At 41.3% G+C, this 20,462-nt stretch overlaps 1 protein-coding gene across 5 annotated transcripts in view; it reads left to right on the forward strand.

The window, feature by feature from the left end:
• Positions 1-663: 663 nt before the first annotated feature.
• LOC111157728 (eukaryotic translation initiation factor 4B) overlaps positions 664-20,462 on the forward strand; it is a 32,038-nt gene continuing 12,239 nt past the window's right edge. For 4 of the 5 annotated variants that reach the window (XM_022519368.1, XM_022519369.1, XM_022519371.1 and 1 more), the window contains exons 1-6: positions 664-700; positions 9,053-9,190; positions 10,248-10,456; positions 14,147-14,263; positions 16,150-16,204; positions 16,699-16,833. In XM_022519368.1, coding sequence (XP_022375076.1) covers positions 688-700; positions 9,053-9,190; positions 10,248-10,456; positions 14,147-14,263; positions 16,150-16,204; positions 16,699-16,833 — 667 coding nt within the window. In that variant the 5' untranslated portion in view covers positions 664-687. The remainder of the gene's footprint in view (positions 701-9,052; positions 9,191-10,247; positions 10,457-14,146; positions 14,264-16,149; positions 16,205-16,698; positions 16,834-20,462) is intronic. The other variant, XM_022519373.1, reaches the window with a different exon arrangement.

Below are 20,462 nucleotides of genomic sequence, written 5' to 3' on the forward strand. Positions count from 1 at the left end.
GAATAACACTTGGCTGTGAAATCCTAAGCGCGGGGATTTTACTGAAGATAGTCGATGAAATGGAGGACTAATTGAGCTACAAGTTCATGGAAATTAAGTGTTCGATATTTGTTACTTCCTTATTCCTTCTCAACATTCCCAATTAAAACCATCCTTAAGCAAGATATTGGGCTTGTTTTGCTTCAACAGAAATCGACTTAAAAAAACTCAATTAAATTAACCACATACGTCTTCACACGTGGAAAATCAAAGAAAAGAAACTTAGAATCTTCCCTTTCATAAAATGAATTGCGGGACACCTATTCCGGGTTCCCGCCCACCTCCATTCCGCCCCAGACTACTGAAACCTGCATGCCTGGCCCCGCCCCTTCCGTTTACCGCACTGGCAGGAAGTTGGCCGATCGTGAGACCCGCCCCCTCGTCTGCGCGTAGCCCTTCGTAAACCGTGAGGGATTTCGCGACAGCCCAGGCCCCACCCCTTTGCCACATGTCGCGCAAGTCTTCCCGTCCGACGCCGCGCCACCTCCTCGCGCTGCTTTACGAACCTAGAGCAGCGCCGCTCCGCCTCCTGTCTCCCTCCTCACCTCCCCGCCCCCTCCCAGTTTCGCATCTCCTAGCCCGACGCTCCCGCTATAATCACGTGATTGCCTCATCCGGGTCCTTTGCGTTCTCTCTCCCTCTCCCAACATGGCGGCCTCAGGTGAGTGAGCGGCCGAGTGCGGCCAAGGACCAGGCTCATCAGCCACTCTCCGAGTCTGATCCACTGATACCCTGGAGTCGGGGAGCGGGCGGCACCGCTTTCCTTCGGACTTTGGTGCTGCGGCAGGCTGGCGGCTTGGCCATGTTAGGTTATCGCCTCGGGATGTCTGGGGGGAGGGGAAGGTGTCCTTCCCCTCCCCCTCACACCCTTTTCACCCCGTCAGCGCGAGGTTGGAGCGGGGAGGAATGATGGACTCTGGCTTGAGTTGGAGTGATGAGGCGCAGAAAGATCTGTGGGAGGCGTGAGGCCTTCTCATAGACGTGAAGCACTGTGCCCGCGTGGAGGAAGGAAGGAGGCGGTTGGCGCGCGGACGGGTGCACAGTAGAATACGTCTCCCAGGCGCGAGGCCGTTGCGGACGGGAGTGGGGGCAGGGGAATAAAGGGGGGGGGGGCAGTTAGAACACGAGCGCGGGGGGGGGGGGGGGGGGGGGGAAAGGCGACGACGCGCCTGCGCGGTAGGAGAGACAAGGGTAGCGGAGACCGGCGCGCCTTAAAAGCACGCGCGAGGGCCCAAATGGGAAGGTTTTACGCACATGTGTTGCTTTCCCTATGTCCTTCCACTTTCTGCTCTTCCCGTTTTAGAGTGGGGCCCGGCCCCTATATTCTTCCAAGGGTGAATGTGTTACGTTTGGAGGTTGAAGCTGCTGGAGTTAGGTGGGGGTGGGGAACCCAGTGTGGTGCGCCCACGTGTTGGAGGAGAGAAAGCAAGGATGGAGACCTAGATTTCCTCTAGGCCTTTTTTTTTTTTTTTTTTTTAATTCAATCAGTACGTGTTTATTGAGCGCAGACTAGGGTAGGCATGGTTCTAGGTGTTGGGGTTGGATAAAATGGTGAACAAGATCAGAACCCTTGACAGCTTCCATTTTGGTTTATTTTGATACCTCCGATAGTAGAGTTACCTTTTTTTTTTTTTTTTTTTAATAACTGCACAACTGGGGAGTGCTTTTAAAATAATACTAGTGAATAGAGTTGGGGGTTTTTTAGACGACTTTGGAGCCGAGACTCCGTGTCCTACAGGTCAGCTTGCATTTCTCAAGGACTTGGCAGTGGGCTTTGGAACATTTTCAGCATCCATTTATTTTAGTTTAGGGGGTGATAGTTTCTCATGATCATGCAGTCTAAAAAACAGTGCTTGAACCCTTGCTATCTGTAGACACTCACTTCTCATCAAGGATTTATTTCCTCTGTTACATAGAAGACGAAAAATTACTTATGTTCTTAAAGAACGTTGAAGGAGTTGAGGTGCATTTGAATATGATGCCTTTCATTGGTGTGGCGCTTGACAGTTGACCAGGCTCTTGTGTGTATGTTGTCTCATTTGATCCTCTGAGATAATGTAGGCAGATGGTGGTATCTCCCAGATGAGAAAGATGAAATTAATTTGTCCAAGGTCACGTGGCTGCAGGTAGCAGAGCAAGGTCAAAATCTTTGAGACTCCTGACTGCCCTCCATTATCAACTTGGAAATAACAAGGTTGGCTTCCATGTTATCATGTGTAGGGTACTTATTAGGCCTGGATTTGCCGTCTTGACGGCTTAGTGCCATAATTTAGTGAAATGCCTGCATTCCCTTTTCACTATAATTTGTGGGATTTTTAAGGGTAGAAGACACTTCGGCGGTCTGTGCCCTTCATTTTACAGAACTGAGTGAAACCAGGACTGGTTAAAGTGATTTGCTTGATGTCCCCTTCTCCTGCTCTTCCACATTTACTCTACCCCCTTTGAGCCCCTCATCTCTTTTCTTTAATTTGGTTCCATAAATCTTAGCACTGTAGTATATGTAAGGGACACTGATAGTATTAGAATACAAGGTTACATCTGACAGTCTGCCTTTGAGGAATTTGAGATTTATCAAACTTCTTTTTCCATTTATATCTTTTCCAGTCTCATTGATTTTGTTCAGTGGTCAATATTTCCAGATTTGGCTGTGTTAAGGAGACTATAAAATTCTTCATATATTTTCAAATACTTCTTGATGGTGCCCAGTATCTTGTTGAAAGTTGATCTTATATTTTCTCAGTGAAAATATATGATAGAACTTAACAATACTCTTGTAAATGAAACTGAAAAATTCTTTGCAGCAATACCAGTATCCATTTGACCCATTACTGATTTTCAAGAACTGAACGTGTCCCAGAGCAGGCTACTGAACTGCTTACTTATAGGGAATCAAATGTCTTTAATACAGGTTAACATTTTTTTTAGACAAATGCTTTCAAATTGGAAAATAGTGCTGGTATACACAGAAGGCCTTTCATTTGCATGGCGCTTCAAAATGTCATATGTGGCATCTCGTTTGGTTATTTTCATGGGAAGATTCAAAATGTCATATGTGGCATCTCGTTTGGTTATTTTCATGGGAAGAGGACAGTATCCAACAGTTGTTTTCATACAGTGCTGGTTCTTACAGTTTAAAAGAGTTTTATTATATGCTTTTCACATAAAGTTTCCCCTGCTACCCAGAAGTAGAACATACTGGTTTTTTGTTTTGTTTTGTTTTTTAAAGATTTTATTTATTTATTTATTTATTTGAAAAGAGAGAGCATGGGGGGTGGTCAGAGGGAGAAGCAGGCTCCCTGCTGAGTAGGGAGTCCGATGCAGGATTCGATCCTGGGACTCCAGGATCATGACCTGAGCTGAAAGCAATCACTTAACCAACTGAGCCACCCAGGTACCCCCCCCAAGTGCATATTTCTAAGTATGTGTATGCACACTTACAAGTACCCACACCAGAGTCAATTTTGAATTTTTATAGCTCTTCTCTTACCGAGAAGCTCCAAGTACTTTTTGTAGTGGTTAGCATGATGTGTGTTGGGTGCTTGTTTTATTTTTTTTATGTAAATGAACAAATTGAGTATGGAAATGTGAAGGGAAGGCAATATGGCCTTTTTTTCCAGTTGTGTCAATTTGAAGAAGTTGGGTCATGGAACTAAACTGGTGGGTCGAGGTGTTGGAGCATATTCTGACTTGGTTTTCATTCTCCACTGCTCAACTGTAGCACACTAACGGTGAGACCTGTCGACACCATGGTATTGCATTGTGTGAAACCTCATGGCTTGGCTCTAAGGAGCAGCATAGGGGTGCCTGGGTTGCTCAGTTGGTTAAGCCTCTACCTTTGTCTCAGGTCATGGTCCCAGGGTCCTAGGATTGAGCCCCACATCGGGCTCTCCGCTAAGCGAAGAGCCTGCTTCTCCCTCTCCCTCTGCCTGCCCCTCTGCCTACTTTGCTCTCTCTCTGCCTCTCTGTCAAATAAATTTTTAAAAATCTTTAAAAAGGGGGGGGCAGCATAATGTCTAGTTCTAGGCACTTTGGTTGGGCTCACTGTATTTATACAGACCATATTGTTTCCTTAAGGATATACTTGTTGATCATTAATTCATTTTTAATTCTGGAGGATTTGACAGGATTCACTTTCCAGAAAGAAATGTCTTGCCCCATTAGAAGTCATTTTTTTTCTACCACCCCCCCATCTGTTTCTTTGTATTTACCTATTCTGAACATTTCATATAAATGAAATCATACAGCATGTGGACTTCTGTTACTAGCATCTTTCATTTAACATTTTTTTCAGGGTTCATCCATGTTACGGGATGTATGGGTGCTCAGTTCCTTTTTATTGAAAAATCTATTGTATGGACATCTACATTTTATTTATCCATTCATCATTTGATGGAAATTTGGGTTGTTTCCAGTTTTTGCCTATTATGAATAATGCTGCTGCAGTCATGTACAGGTTTTTATGATACTTTCTAACTTCTTAGCCTATAGATACTAACATTCAGAAGAATTGGTAATCCTGTAAAATAAGTGGGACTTAGTTTATTTTTGGCAAGATCTAAAATGAAGAAACTTAAGTTTTGACACAGCCCCCTCTGATTGTTAAGAGTTTTGTGAATTCTCCTTCCTAAATAAGAAATAATAGCTAAAGATACAGAAGTAGGGGGCGCCTGGGTGGCTCAGTGGGTTAAGCCGCTGCCTTCGGCTCAGGTCATGATCTCAGGGTCCTGGGATCGAGTCCCGCATCGGGCTCTCTGCTCACCAGGGAGCCTGCTTCCCTTCCTCTCTCTCTGCCTGCCTCTCTGCCTACTTGTGATCTCTGTCTGTCAAATAAATAAATAAAATCTTTAAAAAAAAAAAAAAAAGATACAGAAGTAGGGATGCATTGTACAAATAAGCTTTATTGCTAATGGTGCTTTAAGGTGTCCTTTTGAGGGGCACCTGGGTGGCTCAGTCCATTAAACGTCTGCCTTTGGCTCAGGTCATGATCCTAGAGTCCTGGGATTGAGCCCCACTTCAGGCTCCCTGCTCAGCAGGAAGTCTGCTTCTCACTCTGACCCTTCCACCTCTTGTGCTCTCTCTCAAATAAATAAATAAAATCTTTTTTTTCGGGGGCCCCTGGGTGGTCCAGTCCTTAAGTGTTTGCCTTTGGGTCAGGTCATGATCCCAGGGTCCTGGGATCCAGCCCTGCACGGAACTCCGTCCTCAGCAGAGAGCCTGCCACTCCCTCTCTCACTCCCCCTGCTTGTGTTCCCTCTCTCGCTGTGTCTCTGTCAAATAAATAAACAAAATCTTTAAAAAAAAAAAAAAGTTCTTTTGAAATTAAGATCTAGTAGCCAGTCCATAGATTTTGTCACTTCAGTATCTGACAGTTGGTGCTTTTATTGCTAATACAGTACAGTGGTAACAGGAAAACGTTCTAAGAAAACTAAATGAATCCTCTAATTTTTATATACTGCAGCCTGATAAATCCTGAAGACTCAGTTTATTGCAGCCACTTCCAGTAGTGTGCTTTATATAGGGCTAACATCCCTTTTTATTTGTCCTTTTATGTATTGATGTGAAACCACCACTTAAACCAGTGGTTCTCAACCAGGAGACAATTTTGTCTCACCCACAGAGGAGTCATTTACAGTGTCTGAAGGCATTTTTGGTTGTCACAGTAGGGTGGGGCTTTGGGTACTGGCTGAAAATGCTGTTAAACCTCCTACAGTGCACAGAACAGCCCCTGCACAACAAAGAATGACCCAGCCTAACGTGTCAGTGGTGCAGAAGTTGAGAAACTATAAATAAAGAGTTAAGCTGGTATTAGTTGTAAAAAACCCAGTTTATTAAGGACACAGGTGTTTTGTCTCTCGTTTAAGGACTTGTAGACTTAAAAGTTTTTGAAAATGCTATCTTTTAAGCTCTTATTTAACCTATATGAGTATATAAAAAGCTTCACAAATACCTGGTACTTGTTCAGTAAGTTGCAGTAGTAACTAAATCAGAGGATTTAAAATTCCTGGGATAAGGACGCCTGGGTGGCTCAGTTGGTTGAGCGGCTGCCTTCAGCTGAGGTCATGATCCCAGCGTCCTGGGATCGAGTCCCACATGGGATCGGGCTCCTTGCTCGGCAGGGAGCCTGCTTCTCCCTCTGCCTCTGCCTCTGCCTGCCTCTCTGTTTGCCTGTGCTCGCTCACTCTTTCTCCCTCTGTCTCTGACAAATAAATAAATAAAATCTTTTTTAAAAATTTAAAAAAAATTCCTGGGATATGTGTGCGTTTTCCCTTAGTCCATGTGGTTTTGACCTTAAATAATTGAGACATTTACCATTTGTTACATGAAGTGGTTGGGTAAACTTTTTAACCAATTCACATCAGATTTAAAGGAAATTAAGAGTTGGACCAGTTAGATCATGTGGCAAGGAATTGATAAACCTGGAACATTAAACAATGCTTTCCTTAATCCAGAGAAGACTGTTGAAATCCTAAACATGTAATGGGCCTAGATTCTAGCGTAGCAAAGGGCATGGAGGATTTAGATAACATTATTTCTCAGTTATTCGAGTAAAATAGAGTGGAACAAACACTGGCATCCACTTTAGTTTACTGATTTTACTTTCTGAGGGCTAGTTAGTTCCTTTAAATCCGTTTCTATTTGTACTAAGTTCTTGCTGCTGCTAGATTTTAAAAAATGTAAGTTACAGATCTTGTGAAAGAATTTTATCTTTAAATGAAGATCATCCATCATCCAGTGATTTCTCAGAAATTTTGGAGGAGACGGCAACAGAATCAGAGGAGAAATGAAGATATGTGTTTTAAAAAGACATTCTGAACAAACAGTGCTTTAGTGCCTTTTTTTTTTTTTTAAGTTATGATGTTTAGTTTATTATTTTGTAATTTCCAATAACATTAAAGGAGAGGAAAATTTGTTGGCCAAGAGTCCGGGGTTTAAAAAAAAAAATTAAGGGATACAATTTGAGAAACCCTGATCTAGAAAGTTGGTATAAGCCAAAAATCAGACCAAAGACAGGTTAATTCCAGATTCTGCTCTTTTTGGTAATAGATACTTACGTAGGACGAAGGGGACGGGGATGCCTTAATCGAATTATTGTCTTTATGTTGAACTTGACCTCATTGTATGGACTAGCCATCAGTTCTGTTTTTATTTCCCCGGTGACTAGACTGATCAATAATTGGGTATTGGCTTTGGATACTAGGTTAAGCCCCATGAGGGTAAGGATCTCTAGCTAGCATCATATTAGTCCCCATCACGTTGAATTAGAGGATGTGGAAAAGGTGAAAATAAGCCTGTATACTGTGAGCATTCAACCTCAGAGGCAGGCTCTGTGTCTTGTTTGTGTTCACTTATTAAATTTCTCCTAGGCCTTTGCATATAAGCTAGGGGCAGTATCAGTGCTATAGGACCCAACCTCTGCATTACTGCTTTCTTTCCAAGTATAGAATAGATCCAAAGTATAACCTGGTCAATCAGAATTTCAGAGCAGGACTGGTAATAAGTCACTTCAAAGAATCATGAAAACTACGTTCAGTACCATCTTTTCTCTGTATAATTGCAGTCAAATTCATCTGGTCATCTCATTGAGACCATATGCTCCAGGTTCTTAGTGTGTTCATTAACGTTCATAGCAAGCAGGTCATCTTTATTTCCAGAAAGTTGGGTGTTTTGTTGTTTGTTTAAAGTGGGGAGGACAGAGGGAAAGAGAATACCTGCCGAGTGCAGAGCCCAAAGATGAGGAGCTGAGTCCCACCACCTGGAGATGAAGACCTGAGCAGAAATCAGGAGTTGGCCACTTAATGGACTGAGCCACCCAGGCTCCTCCTGAAAGTTGGATTTTAAAAGAGAGGGTCTTGGTGAGAGAGGAACCTTCAGTTAAATGGTTGCATCATGTTACAAATTCTTAGTCTTCTTGGGTTGAAAATTAGATGAGAATTGGAACATGGAGGAGAAACTCAGGATTATAAAAGCCACAAAACTGGTCTTTGTTACAGCAAAGCTGCTTGCTTTTTTTCTTATCATGTAGGGGCTGCTCTCAGGAGCAAGTTTTAGAACCTCAGTTAGTCCTTTCAGCTCTTCTGCTGTAGCTGCTGTCTGGAGCCATCTCAGAAAAAGTCCTGAGAACTAGATAATTAAAGAGCCGAGGTCAGTCCACGAGAGAGAGCCATTTGGAAATGTGTAAAGCTTTCATAACCATAGAAAACCTTCATATGTGTTGGTTCTTAGGGTCGCTTATGTTTTCCCTTCCATACCCTATCTCCTTTTCATGTGTGGTGTTAGGGTAGGGAAGGAGAGAATTTTTTTCCATAGAGAGCAGGAAGAGCCAGCTCTGTGTAGAGTCTTATTGTGTGAACACTTTCAAATGACAGTAACACAGTTTACTGTGGTTATAATACCCTCCTTCTCCCACAGAACTAATAACAAGCTTAGAGGCTGGGGCTCCTGTGGGAAGAGCTCTAGATTTGGTATCCAAAACCCTGGGTTTAATTCTAGCTCTGCTATCTAATATCTCTGTAACTGTAGGCTAGTCATTTAACCTCTCTGAGACTTAGTTTTCTTTTCTGTAAATTGATGTAATGATTCCTGCCTCATGTGGTCATTTTACAATCCTCATAAATGCCAAAAAGAATGTTATTAGGGGTGGGAGTTTTGTTTTAGTTCTTTGTATACCAGGAGTGATGGATATAGTCACCTGTCTTAAACACAAGTAGTTACTAAATAAAAAATTTCCCATGATATATGAGTGAATATAGTAGAAATTAAGAAGTTGACCCCCACCCCAGTCTTAATGTTGAAATCTTTCTAGACCCTTTCCTATACATAAACAATTTATTTTGTCAGTTTTCGTTGGGTTTTCTTGCTGTGCCAGGTTGTTGTACTTTGTCCTTATTTATATCTGTGTAATATACCATCACATCCTTTGGTGGCCCTTTATGTTGCTTCTTTAACAGTAGTGCACTGTACAACTCTTTAATACCCAAGGAATGACAATCTTTCTTTTGCTTTTTCGAAACAGCAAAAAAGAAGAATAAGAAGGGGAAAACTATCTCCCTAACAGACTTTCTGGCTGAGGATGGAGGGACTGGGGGAGGAAGCACCTATGTCCCCAAACCAGTCAGCTGGGCTGATGAAACAGATGACCTGGAAGGAGATGGTAATTTTTCCCCTCATCATGCTTGGAGTTTTCCTTCTCTTCGAGGCCAAACCCATTCCATAGTAATGGTTCACACTTGTAATCTGAAAGGAACTTACTTATTTTATAGAACACTGAGTCTTATATTTGTGTATTCCATAGAATTTTTAGGTTTAGGCTGTAAGTTTATGATTAGGGACTGAAGTGATTCAGGAGAGCTTAGTACTAGTTCTGGCTCTTATTAACAGGTTTTTCTCAAGGTATTAATTTAAACCTCATTTTCATTTCAAAAGTTGAAGACTAGATTACTAAAATTCTATGACGTCCTGATACATGTAATCTATGAGCTGTTTATGTTCAGAATCAAGAGATAATTTGTTCTGGGAGCTATTTTCTAGGAAATCATGGATAAACAAAAATGGTCTGAGGAATGGGACAGAATTGAGTTGTATTTGTTTTGTTTCATGTTTAAGAGGGGGATAAACCATGAAGAAAACACTGTCCACCTAAAAAGTTAGGAATGTGAGAATTGTCAGCAGCGTTTAAATACATTTGGACTGCGAGGGTTTGAGTCCTGCCTCTACTAAGATTATCATCTGCTGTTCTGCCATCTTTGTGATCTTGGGCAAGTTATTGAATATTCCTGAAATCTGCATTTCTGTTTCTGTACAGTGGGAACAATCTCACAGGGTTAGGGAAAAGATAAGATGGCATATAATGAATATAAAATACCTGGCTCATCCTAACATTGCCTAAATACTTGATACTTTTCTTTTTCTTTGCTGCATAAGGAATGAGAGTTACCATGATATTGTTAATAAAAGCCTGGGCCTTTAAAGGCCTCAAAATACTTCAAAACCAAGAGACAGTGAATACTGAGTCTTTCTGCCTTGCTAACCTGATTCTGACATTTCAGAAGCACTTTCTCTTAGATAAAAAGGGACTTAACCAAGGGCACTTTACAGTTCTTCCCTGATGTAGCTTATTTCATCCTTGGCAGTTGTCATGGGGTCTCTTCGTCTACAACAGCGGTAAGGGAAGTTTGCTCTCATTTCCTCTGTTCACTTTCCTATCCTAGTTTCAACCACTTGGCACAGTAATGATGACGACGTGTATAGGGCGCCTCCAATTGACCGTTCTATCCTGCCCACTGCTCCACGGGCTGCTCGGGAACCCAATATCGACCGGAGCCGTCTTCCAAAATCGCCACCCTATACTGCTTTTCTAGGGAACCTGCCCTATGATGTGACAGAAGAATCCATTAAGGAATTCTTTAGAGGATTAAATGTAAGTATAAAGGGTTAAGGCAATTAACTAGATATGGAGAATGACTAGATATTAACTAGATATGGAGAGAGAGATACTGGTTGTGACTATCTCTGAATTTCTTTTTTTTTTTTTTTTTTAAAGATTTTATTTATTTATTTGACAGAGATCACAAGCAGGCACAGAGGCAGGCAGAGAGAGAGGAGGAAGTAGGCTCCCCGCTGAGCAGAGAGCCCGATGCGGGGCTCGATCCCAGGACCCTGAGATCATGACCTGAGCCGAAGGCAGCGGCTTTACTCACTGAGCCACCCAGGCGCCCCTATCTCTTGAATTTCTAAGCTAGGAAAGAGTCTGAGATTGAATCTAGATGTGGAAAAAACGGGTGTTTAGGCCCTTTGAGAATGTTCTTGTCCCACACTCTTTTTTAGATTTTATCTGTTTGCTTGTCAGAGCACACAAGCAGGGGGAGCAGCAGGCAGAGGGAGAAACGGGCCCTTGTAAGTGATAGACCCAGGAGCACCTGCCTGGCTCAGTCAGTGGAGCAGTGGACCCTGAGACCCTGATCTCAGGGTCATGAATTTGAGCCCCACATTGGGCATATAGATTACTCAAAAAGTAATAATAATAATAATAATAACCCAGTTAGGTTGTAAGGCAGAAAGTTTGTCTGAATTCAATTCTGTTAATGACACTCAGGCTTATATCAAAATCACTTTTTAATTTTGAATATGAATACCTTTAACTAGAAAATGTGTAATTTATACTAACAAGAGTGTGCTGAAATGTATTAAAGGTTCTGTGAGCTTGGTGCCACATAGAGTGGAATTCACAGAGTTTATAGGCATGCTTAAAAAGCTTAAGGGAGGATGTTTGGAATGCTGATCTAGAAGATTCCAGAAAGATGGAAAAGTGAGTATACAGGTGCTCAGGAGAAGTCCTTTTTCCAAACTTTGATTTAAAAAAAATACTTGGGACATGGGATACCTGGGTGGCTCAGTCCATTAAGCATCTGTCTTCAGGGGCACCTGGGTGGATCAGTCGTTAAGCAGCTGCCTTCGGTTCAGGTCCATGATCCTGGGGTCCTGGGGTCAAGCCCCACCTCAGCCTTCCTGCTAAGTGGGAAGCCTGCTTCTCCCTCTCCTACTCCCCCTGCTTGTGTTCCCTCTCCCGCTCTGTCTCTCTCTGTCAAATAAATAAGTAAAATCTTTAAAAAAAATAAAAGCATCTGTCTTCAGCTTGGGTCATGATCCCAGGGCCCTGGGATTGAGCCCTGCATTGGGCTCGCAGCTCGGCAGTGAGTCTGCTTCTCCCTCTCCCTCTGCCTGCTGCTCCCCTACTTATGCTCACTCTCTGTCAAATAAATAAATAAAATCTTTTTTAAAAATAAATAAAAATACTTAGGACACCTGGCTGGCTCAGTCAGTAGAGCATGTGACTTTTGATCTTGGGTTGTAAGTTCAAGCCCCACACTGGGGGTAGGAATTATTTAAAAAACAAAATCTTAAAGAAAGATACTTAAGACTTAAAAAATCAGAATGAGTCACAATTTCCAGTTCTTTTGGGTTTTCTCCAGAGTTTTAGCCAGTGGGAACACATTAAAAAGTACATTTCCTTGGAGTGCCTGGCTGGCTCAATCAGTAGAGCATGTGACTCTTGATCTCAGGGTGGTGAGTTCGAGCCCCATATTGGGAGTAGAGTTTACCTCCCCCCCCCCTTAAAAAAGTGTGTTTCCTTTAAAGATCTGCTGTCTCCTTCACTCTTACTTTGTTTTTGACTCCGTAGAGTCTATTCTCTGCACTGGACTACCAACTTACGGGTGGCTTTTTTGGTGGTGGTTTTGTTGTTGTGTGTTTTTTGTTTTGTTTTGTTTTTATTATTTTTTAAGTATCTCAGCACCCAGTGTGGGGCTCAGACTCAACCCTGAGATCAAGAGTCACATGCTCAGGGTGCCTAGGTGGTTCAGTCAGTTGAGTATTTGACTCTTGGTTTCAGCTGGGGCCACGATCTCATGGGTTATGGGATTGAGCCCTGTGTCAGGCTCTGTGCTCAACAGGAAGTCTGCTTGAAGATTCTCTCCCTCTGCCTATGCCCTGGCTTGAATGCTGCTCTCTTTCTCTCTGTCTCTCTCTAAAATAAATAAAATCTTAAAAAAAGTCCCATGCCCTACTGACTGAGTGAGCCAGGCACCCCACAATGTGATTATTTTTTGACTGCCACCTATAAATCTCCTCTCTGTACGAATTTGTAGTACAACTAGAAGGCTGACCTGTTTTTTATTTCATTTTCTTGGCCTCTTCTGTATAGTGTTGAATAACCTCTAGCCCACTCAGGCTTCTCACTGTTAATGCTCTAGAATTGGTCTGGGGCTACTTCTCCTTTGATATTTTCTTCCTTTTCCTGATCTATTGAAGTGGTGGCTTAAACTATAATTTAAAAGAGGCTATAACAAAATCTGTGTCTTGGGAGACAGAGAAAAGTGTCACATCAGTGCTGCAGAAGAATATAACTTGAATACATGCAAAATACCGAAGGATTGAAGTAAAAGGGTAAGAAAATATATGGAAGCCATCAAAAAGCTGGCCAGAAAATAGCTAAAAGTATTTGGAAATGGTCCTAAAATTGGAAATGAAGAATACATACCTGTTGTAAATAATAAATACAAATTAGGGCCAGGGAAAGTTTTTTTATGAAACTTGAAGGAGTCCTGCAAACCTGTAATTAGAAAACAGGGTAACCTCAAAACCAGGTTAGAGTAAATTTTTTTCTGTGCTTTAAGAGTTCACCAGTTTGCCGTCTTAGAACTCAACAGAAGAGGTAGGCCTGATAGAGGTTTACAATCCAGGTTTGATGGAGCCAAACTATTGTTAATATGTGAAGATAGTAACATTTCTCAGGTAAGGTCTCCAAGAAGTACACAGCCTAGAAACTTGGCAGAAACGGAGTTGAATTTCTGAAATAGAATTGGAAATAATGTATTGAAACCAACTATGAGGGGGCGCCTGGGTGGCTCAGTGGGTTAAGCCTCTGCCTTCAGCTCAGGTCATGAAATCAAGGTCCTGGGATTGAGCCCCGCATCAGGTTCTCTGCTCAGCAGGAAGCCTGCTCCCCCCGCCCCCCGCCTGCCTCTCTGCCTACTTGTGATCTCTCTCTTTCTCTCCGTCAAATAAATAATGTCCTTTAAAAAAATTAAACCAACTATAATATAGGCATAAAGAGATGACTAAAATAAACTGATTCTGGAATGGATAGTTGATTTTTATTGAAAAACAACTAAAAATTTGACTTGTAGAATGAGGCAAAAGTCAGGGATACAAGGACTACCCTGAACTCAAGTTCATTTTTTTTTGTTTTGTTTTTTTGGTTTTTTTTAAGTGTTAAATTCATATTATTCAAATGGGAAAGGTTCGGTGGCTTACAGTGAAGTCTGTCTTCTGTCCCTTTGCACCAGTTTTCCTTCTGGAGACAACCAGCTTCTCGTGGTTTGTTTTTTTGTTTTCAGTAGGCTCTAGGCCCAGCGTGGAGTGCATTGTGGGACTTGAAATCACAACCCTGAGATTAAGAGTCAAGCCCTTAGTGGACTCAGCCACCCAGACGTCCCAGTTGTTTTGTGTTCTTCAGAGAAATTCACTGCATATGCAGTGGTTGGGGGGTGCGGGGGAGACAAATGAACAAGAACACTCAATTGGGAAATATGTTTCTTTACTCCTTCAGATCAGTGCAGTGCGTTTACCTCGTGAACCCAGCAATCCAGAGAGGTTGAAAGGTTTTGGTTATGCTGAGTTTGAGGACCTGGATTCTTTGCTCAGTGCCCTGAGCCTCAACGAAGAGGTAAAGAAAAGAAAAGAAGGTGGGGAGTTAGAGGTGTGGGAGCTAACCATTCTTAACGTTTATCAGTATATTTTTGGTTGGGTCACTAGCTATTTCAAAGATTGTCATAATACCTACAAAGAAAAGCACAGTGTAACACCTGACGTTCAAAAATCTGGCAGGTCTCATTTTGCTTTAGCAAATTCAGTAGGCTCCAATAACTCAGGGAGGTACTCCAGTGGAAAATAATGGAGGAAACCCACCACAACCAAGTCTTTAATAGAAGCTCTCATTCATTCATTCACAGCTTTGTTTCAACTCTCATGGCTTTGCTTTTTAAAATAATCTGACCAGGTCAAAGCAAATAGAAAAATGATGTTAATCAGTTTAGTGTTAAAGGCATTATCTGGTTTTCAGGGAAGTTAACAGTGTTTTTGATCATTTTAAGAGAGTTTGGAAACATTTCTCAGTTGAATGTCATTTGTAATACATTTTCCTAGGAATCTCCTGCAGGAAAATGACGATCAACATTTAGTGCTTCTGCTTTTTAACATTGCCCATAGATGTTTTTCTATCCAGACACACAAGAGATTAGTAGGGAGAGGATATTGAGCTATTAATACATGAGGGGGATACGGGGATTAAATCTGACTAATTAAAGTTATTTGAGTAATTTGTGCCATGTAGTGATCCTTATGCTAGCCCAAGCAGGATATTTTAAAGATTTTATTACCTGTTAGTTATGGAAGTTTCTAGTATAAGATCTGCTTTTGTGTTTTGTTTTTTAACCTCTAGTGACTAAAAATCAAACTAATTGTATCTGGGAAGGAAAGGGGCTTTTTTTTTTTCCTCTTTTAATTCCAGAAACCCCTTAACTGTTTCTTGAGAAGGCAATTTCCAGGGCCATTTGTGCCAAAACTCTATGGTCCAAATCTGCCATTTGACGAGATTGCAATCCGTATTCCTCCTTTCTCATAATTGAGTACAACCATGATAATCTGAAGTAAATTACAAAAATGAAATACATAAAAAGCTTAAAGTTGTTTCAAAGTTTTTTCTTCTCAGATCATTTTCAGGTTTTATTAACCTTACTAATTTTTAATATCAGTCTGGATAAGGGGAAGAATACCATACAGTTTTATTATTTGAAGTTTCCTGAATTGTCTATTATGTAAATGCTGTCATGGCCCAGACTTAGGAGTTACTTTGTTTCTAGAGATTGCATCATAGTGGCATTTAATATAATTCCCGGTGTTTTCAACTAAAACTGGCTGTTATCCTTCTTCAGCTGTAGATTCTACTGTGAAATGAGGAAAAATCAGCAGTAGAATTAATTGGGTTCAAAGTGTATAAGTAATGATGTGGGAAGGGGAAGTCAGAGGGTGTCCTGGAGGAACTGATTTATCCAAAGGTAATATTGAGTGGAAGAACTTGAGATAATAGAGACCATGCTTGTTGCACCTTTGCTGTGCATAGTAGGAGCTCCACAGATGTCTGAATGAATCATTGTTCTGGACCCAAATATGCCTTTTATTAGCTAGTTGCCCGGGAATTATTTTTAGTTTATTACACTTGATAAATTGCCTTTAATAGTTAAAAGGCATATTTTGTGAAATATAGCTTTATAAAAACAGTAAGATAATTTACTTTATAAAAACAGTAAGATAATTTATAATTTATGTTGATATAAGCCCAATTTAAATTTGCTAATTCTAAGGGGTTATTTCAGTTTTCAAGTCTTTATAAAGGATTCTTTAGCCAACAAATTGGAGTGTTGGCTAGATTACAGTGTTTTTCCTTTATCTTCCTTCCCCCAGTGCTTCTGCTATGCCCAGACGTTCAAGGTCACTCATGGGATTTGTGCATAATGGGGCAAAAGGTTGGTTAATGTGGTCCTATGCTCTCAGTCTCTAGGTAACAGGAGAATTCGAGTGGACGTTGCTGATCAAGCACAGGATAAAGGTAAGAAAGCTGATAGAAATCTTCCTGTTTTGTTTTGGTCCTGAGATGACAAAGCAGAGGCACCCTTTCCCAGAAAATTTTCATAGAATTGGAGAGCAGTAGGCCTGCCTGAAACAAGAGCACTAGTTCTCAACTAAGGGTGATTTTGCCCCACAGGGGGTGTTTATCAGTGCGTGGAGACATCTAGAGTTATCAGAAATGGGGAGTGCTGCTGACCCCTACTGGGTAGAATCCTGTGGTCAATCATAGGACATGCATAGGACAACTCCCCACAGCGAAGAATGATTTGCCCAGAATACTGATAGTATTGACGAGGGGAAACCCTGATTGATCTGGGTGAACATGAATACGTAATAAATAGATGAGGTGTACCTAGCAAAACAAGGGCCTGATTTCATTTATCCAGTCTATCGGGGGTGGGGTCTGGGTGTGTTGAGAAATACTAGCAGAAGTTTTTGTGCGCTAACTTGTGGTTTTTAAATTTATATCTATAGACAGGGATGATCGTTCTTTTGGCCGAGATAGAAATCGGGATTCTGACAAAACAGATACAGACTGGAGGGCGCGTCCTGCCACAGACAGCTTCGATGACTACCCGCCGAGGAGAGGTGATGATAGCTTTGGAGACAGTAAGTTCATTTTTATCAAGTGAGTTTCTTCTGTGTTCTGGGGACTTTGTAATAAGATAAGTATATGAATGTAAATGACCACATAAGTATAAAGGGAGGGAGCAGTATACCCCCCCAAAATTTTATAATACCCAAAGGAATTGATAGAGGCAAAGAATTTGATAAATTTATAATTTTAAAAAAAACCTTGCCAGATAAAGAATAAATCAAGATTTCTCTCTCTTTTGAGAAACAGTTGTTTAGGGGCACCTTCGTGGCTCAGTCAGTTAACCTTCAACTCTTGGTTTCAGCTCAGATCATGATCTCAGGATCTTGAGATCCAGCATCTTGCCAGGGTCCATGCTGGGCATGGAGCCTGCTTAAGATTGTCTTTCCACCTCTGTGCCCCTCCAAAAAAAAATAATAAAATAAATAAAAATAGGAACAGTTGTTCACAAAGAAACCCAACTGACCTTACAAAGAAAGGAACAAAAATTCAGCAAGATTGCTGGGTTAAGGGGCGCCTGGGTGGCTCAGTGGGTTAAGCCTCTGCCTTCGGCTCAGGTCATGACCTCAGGGTCCTGGGATCGAGCCCCCGTATCGGGCTCTCTGCTCAGCAGGGAGCCTGCTTCCCCCTCTTTCTCTGCCTACCTCTCTGGCTACTTGTGATCTCTCTCTCAATCTCTCTAATAAATAAAACCTTTTTTTTAAAAAAAAGAAAAAAGATTGCTGGGTCAGTGGGGTGCCTGGGTGGCTCAGTGGTTTAGCCTCTGCCTTCGGCTCAGGTCATGATCCCAGCATCCTGGGATCAAGCCCCACATCCGGGTCTCTGCTCAGCAGGGAACCTGCTTTCTCCTCTCTCTGCCTGCCTCTCTGCCTACTTGTGATCTCTATCTGTCAAATAAATAAATAAAATCTTTAAAAAAAAAAAATGCTGGGTTAAGAGCATTGTACAAAAAGATTGGTTGCATTACTAGCAGCCAACAGTTAAAATGGAATTTTTTAATATACCTTTTAAAACAATAGAAAATTCATTCACTTCAAAAATAATAAATGTCAGGCGCCTAGGTGGCTCAGTCATTAAGCGTCTGCCTTTGGCTCAGGTCATGATCCCAGGGTCCTGGGATCAAGCCTCAAGTCAGGCTCCTTGCTCAGTGGGGAGCCTGCTTCTCCCTCTCTGCTCCCCTTGCTTGTGCTCTCCTGTGTTGTCTCTGTCAGATAAATAAATAAAATCTTTAAAAAGAAGAATAATAATAAATGTCTATCATATGCCAGATAGTGTTCTAAGCTCAGGATATAGCAGTGAACAAAACAGACAAAAATTGTATCCTCATTGGACATTCTTTATACTGGGGGAAAGAAATGGTACTCAAATAAATCAACTATAATTTAGAGAAAGGAGAAGGGAAATAGAGAATGTCCTTAGGTAAGAGTTGGGATGAATCAACAACTTTTACATACACCACCTAAATCCAACAAAAGATAGACAAAACTTTCATGGGGAAAAATCAGCAACTTTATTGAAATATGTGAAGAAAGAACACTAATACAGTAAAGAAATGATAGAAATTTTTTTGTATAATAAAACATAATCTACACATAATGATCCGGATGAAATTCAAAACCTATAATGTTGAGGGGAAATGGCAAAATTGTGTAAAAATTTGAAAACTGTTGTACAGTGTTAATATGTAAATTATAAAAACGTATGCACCGTAATGTAACTTACCACCACCATGAGTTTGGGTGAGGGTAAAGGGAGCCCTTTAGCTGTATTTGTAACCTGCTACTTTTAAATTTAAAAACTGAAGTAAACACGGCAAGCTGTTGGCATCCCCCAAACCTAGTAAGTACAGGTACAGAAGTCTGTTAGAGTTGATTCTATTCTTCTTTGTGTGTTAGAAATATTTTTATAAGTAAAAAGAACAAACTCAGTTCATAAGTATTTTAATTTTGTGAGACACCTTGTGAGATGTGTACCAGATAAAATTGAGGAAGCAACAAGAGAGAATTCTGTTTTTGAAGAGTCCTCCCTAACCTAAGAAGATGTCAGAGAAGGAAGAAGGAATTAAGTTTATATCTGACTTTTCAGTTAAGATTTTGTGACCAGGCAAAGTCTTGGGGAGAACTACCTTTCATGTCAACATTTATGCAAGAGATTCTGTTGTTAACGCGAAGAAATGACTCTTGAAAGAGAAAGCAGTCAGACCAAGGGTCCTGTTTTGAATTAAAGAACAGGACTATTTTCTCAACCTTGAGCTTGGGTGGGGAGTCTGGGTGGCTCAGTTGCATTGGGAGTCTGCCTTCCACTCAGGTCATGATCCCAGGGTTCTGGGATCAACCCCCATGTGGGGCTTCCTGCTTAGTGGGGAGCTTGCTTCTCCCTCTCCTCCCTCTGTTGCTCTCCCTGTTTGTGCTCTCACTGTCTCTCTGTCAGATAAATAAATAAAATTAAAAACAACAAAAAAAAGAAACCTTGAACTTTGAGCAAGCAGGATGGATAACAAGAAAGAGTGAATGTGAATTACAAAGCTGCCAAGTTTGTAAGACGAGGTGATGGCCCCTAATGGCCCCTACGTCAGCTCTGCCAAGTTTTTAGAGACTCCTGTTCTAGGCATTAGGCCCATAAAAGACTTGGGGGTGGGGGTAGTTAACTAAATGTTACTGTAAAAATCTCAGCAAACATTCGTATGTTTCCTGGCCAACTGTTTCAGTGAGAGCAAGCTTATTACCATTTTTTTATTATCTAAGTAAGTGTATAGTTCATCTGCCTCTAGAAATCAGATATGTATTTCAAAATAAACACAAGGCTGATTCTTGGTTTTTGAATTCTGTTTTAGATTCTCTCCTTTGTATAATTGTTCTGCCAACATTAGCATGTCCTTTAACTTAAAATTTAAGCTAACAGGGAATGTAGACAAAATGATAATCATTTCCAAAATTAAATCATCGTTTTAAAGGAAGTAGTAGTAAAAGTAAAATCCTTGTTTGGTCTGCGTGCATAAATTATTAAACTCAAAATATTGTTAAGGTTTTTTTGTTTTAATTGATTCATATTTGGGAATTGGGGTTTTTTTCATGTAAAAATAGGGATTCCAGCTTTCTCAGAAAATTGGAAGATCTAGCAAGTTAGCCAAAGCTAATTAGCCCCCACCTCCTTTTATAAATGCCTTATATTGTGTAGTTTGCCACCTGAGCTCTACAACAGTCTTAAACAAATTTCTGGTATTTGGGCACCTGTGATACTGTTATTCATGTATGTGTTAAAATACAGTTTTCAAGTGTCATGAACACGTACAGTCAGTACTTTTCTTGTTCCATTTTTAATGGTTGCTTTGTATGGATGCCCCCTGATTTATTTAATCCATAGGTTGTGCACTCAACACTTTCAATATCACAGACAACATTGCAGGGGCACCTGGGTGGCTCAGTCTATTAAGCATCTGCCTTCGGCTTAGGTCATGATCTCAGGGTCCCAGATCAAACCCCACATCGGGCTCCCTGCTCACTGGGAAGTCTGCTTCTCACTCTCCCTTTACCCTCCACTCGTGTATATGCGCGCGCACGCTCTCTCTCTCCCCCTCTCTCCCCCTCTCTCCCCCTCTCTCCCCCTCTCTCCCCCTCTCTCCCCCTCTCTCCCCCTCTCTCCC

The sequence above is a fragment of the Enhydra lutris genome, unplaced genomic scaffold (assembly GCF_002288905.1).
Source record: "Enhydra lutris kenyoni isolate GAN:26980312 unplaced genomic scaffold, ASM228890v2 scaffoldscaffold56, whole genome shotgun sequence".
Taxonomy (NCBI): domain Eukaryota; kingdom Metazoa; phylum Chordata; class Mammalia; order Carnivora; family Mustelidae; genus Enhydra; species Enhydra lutris.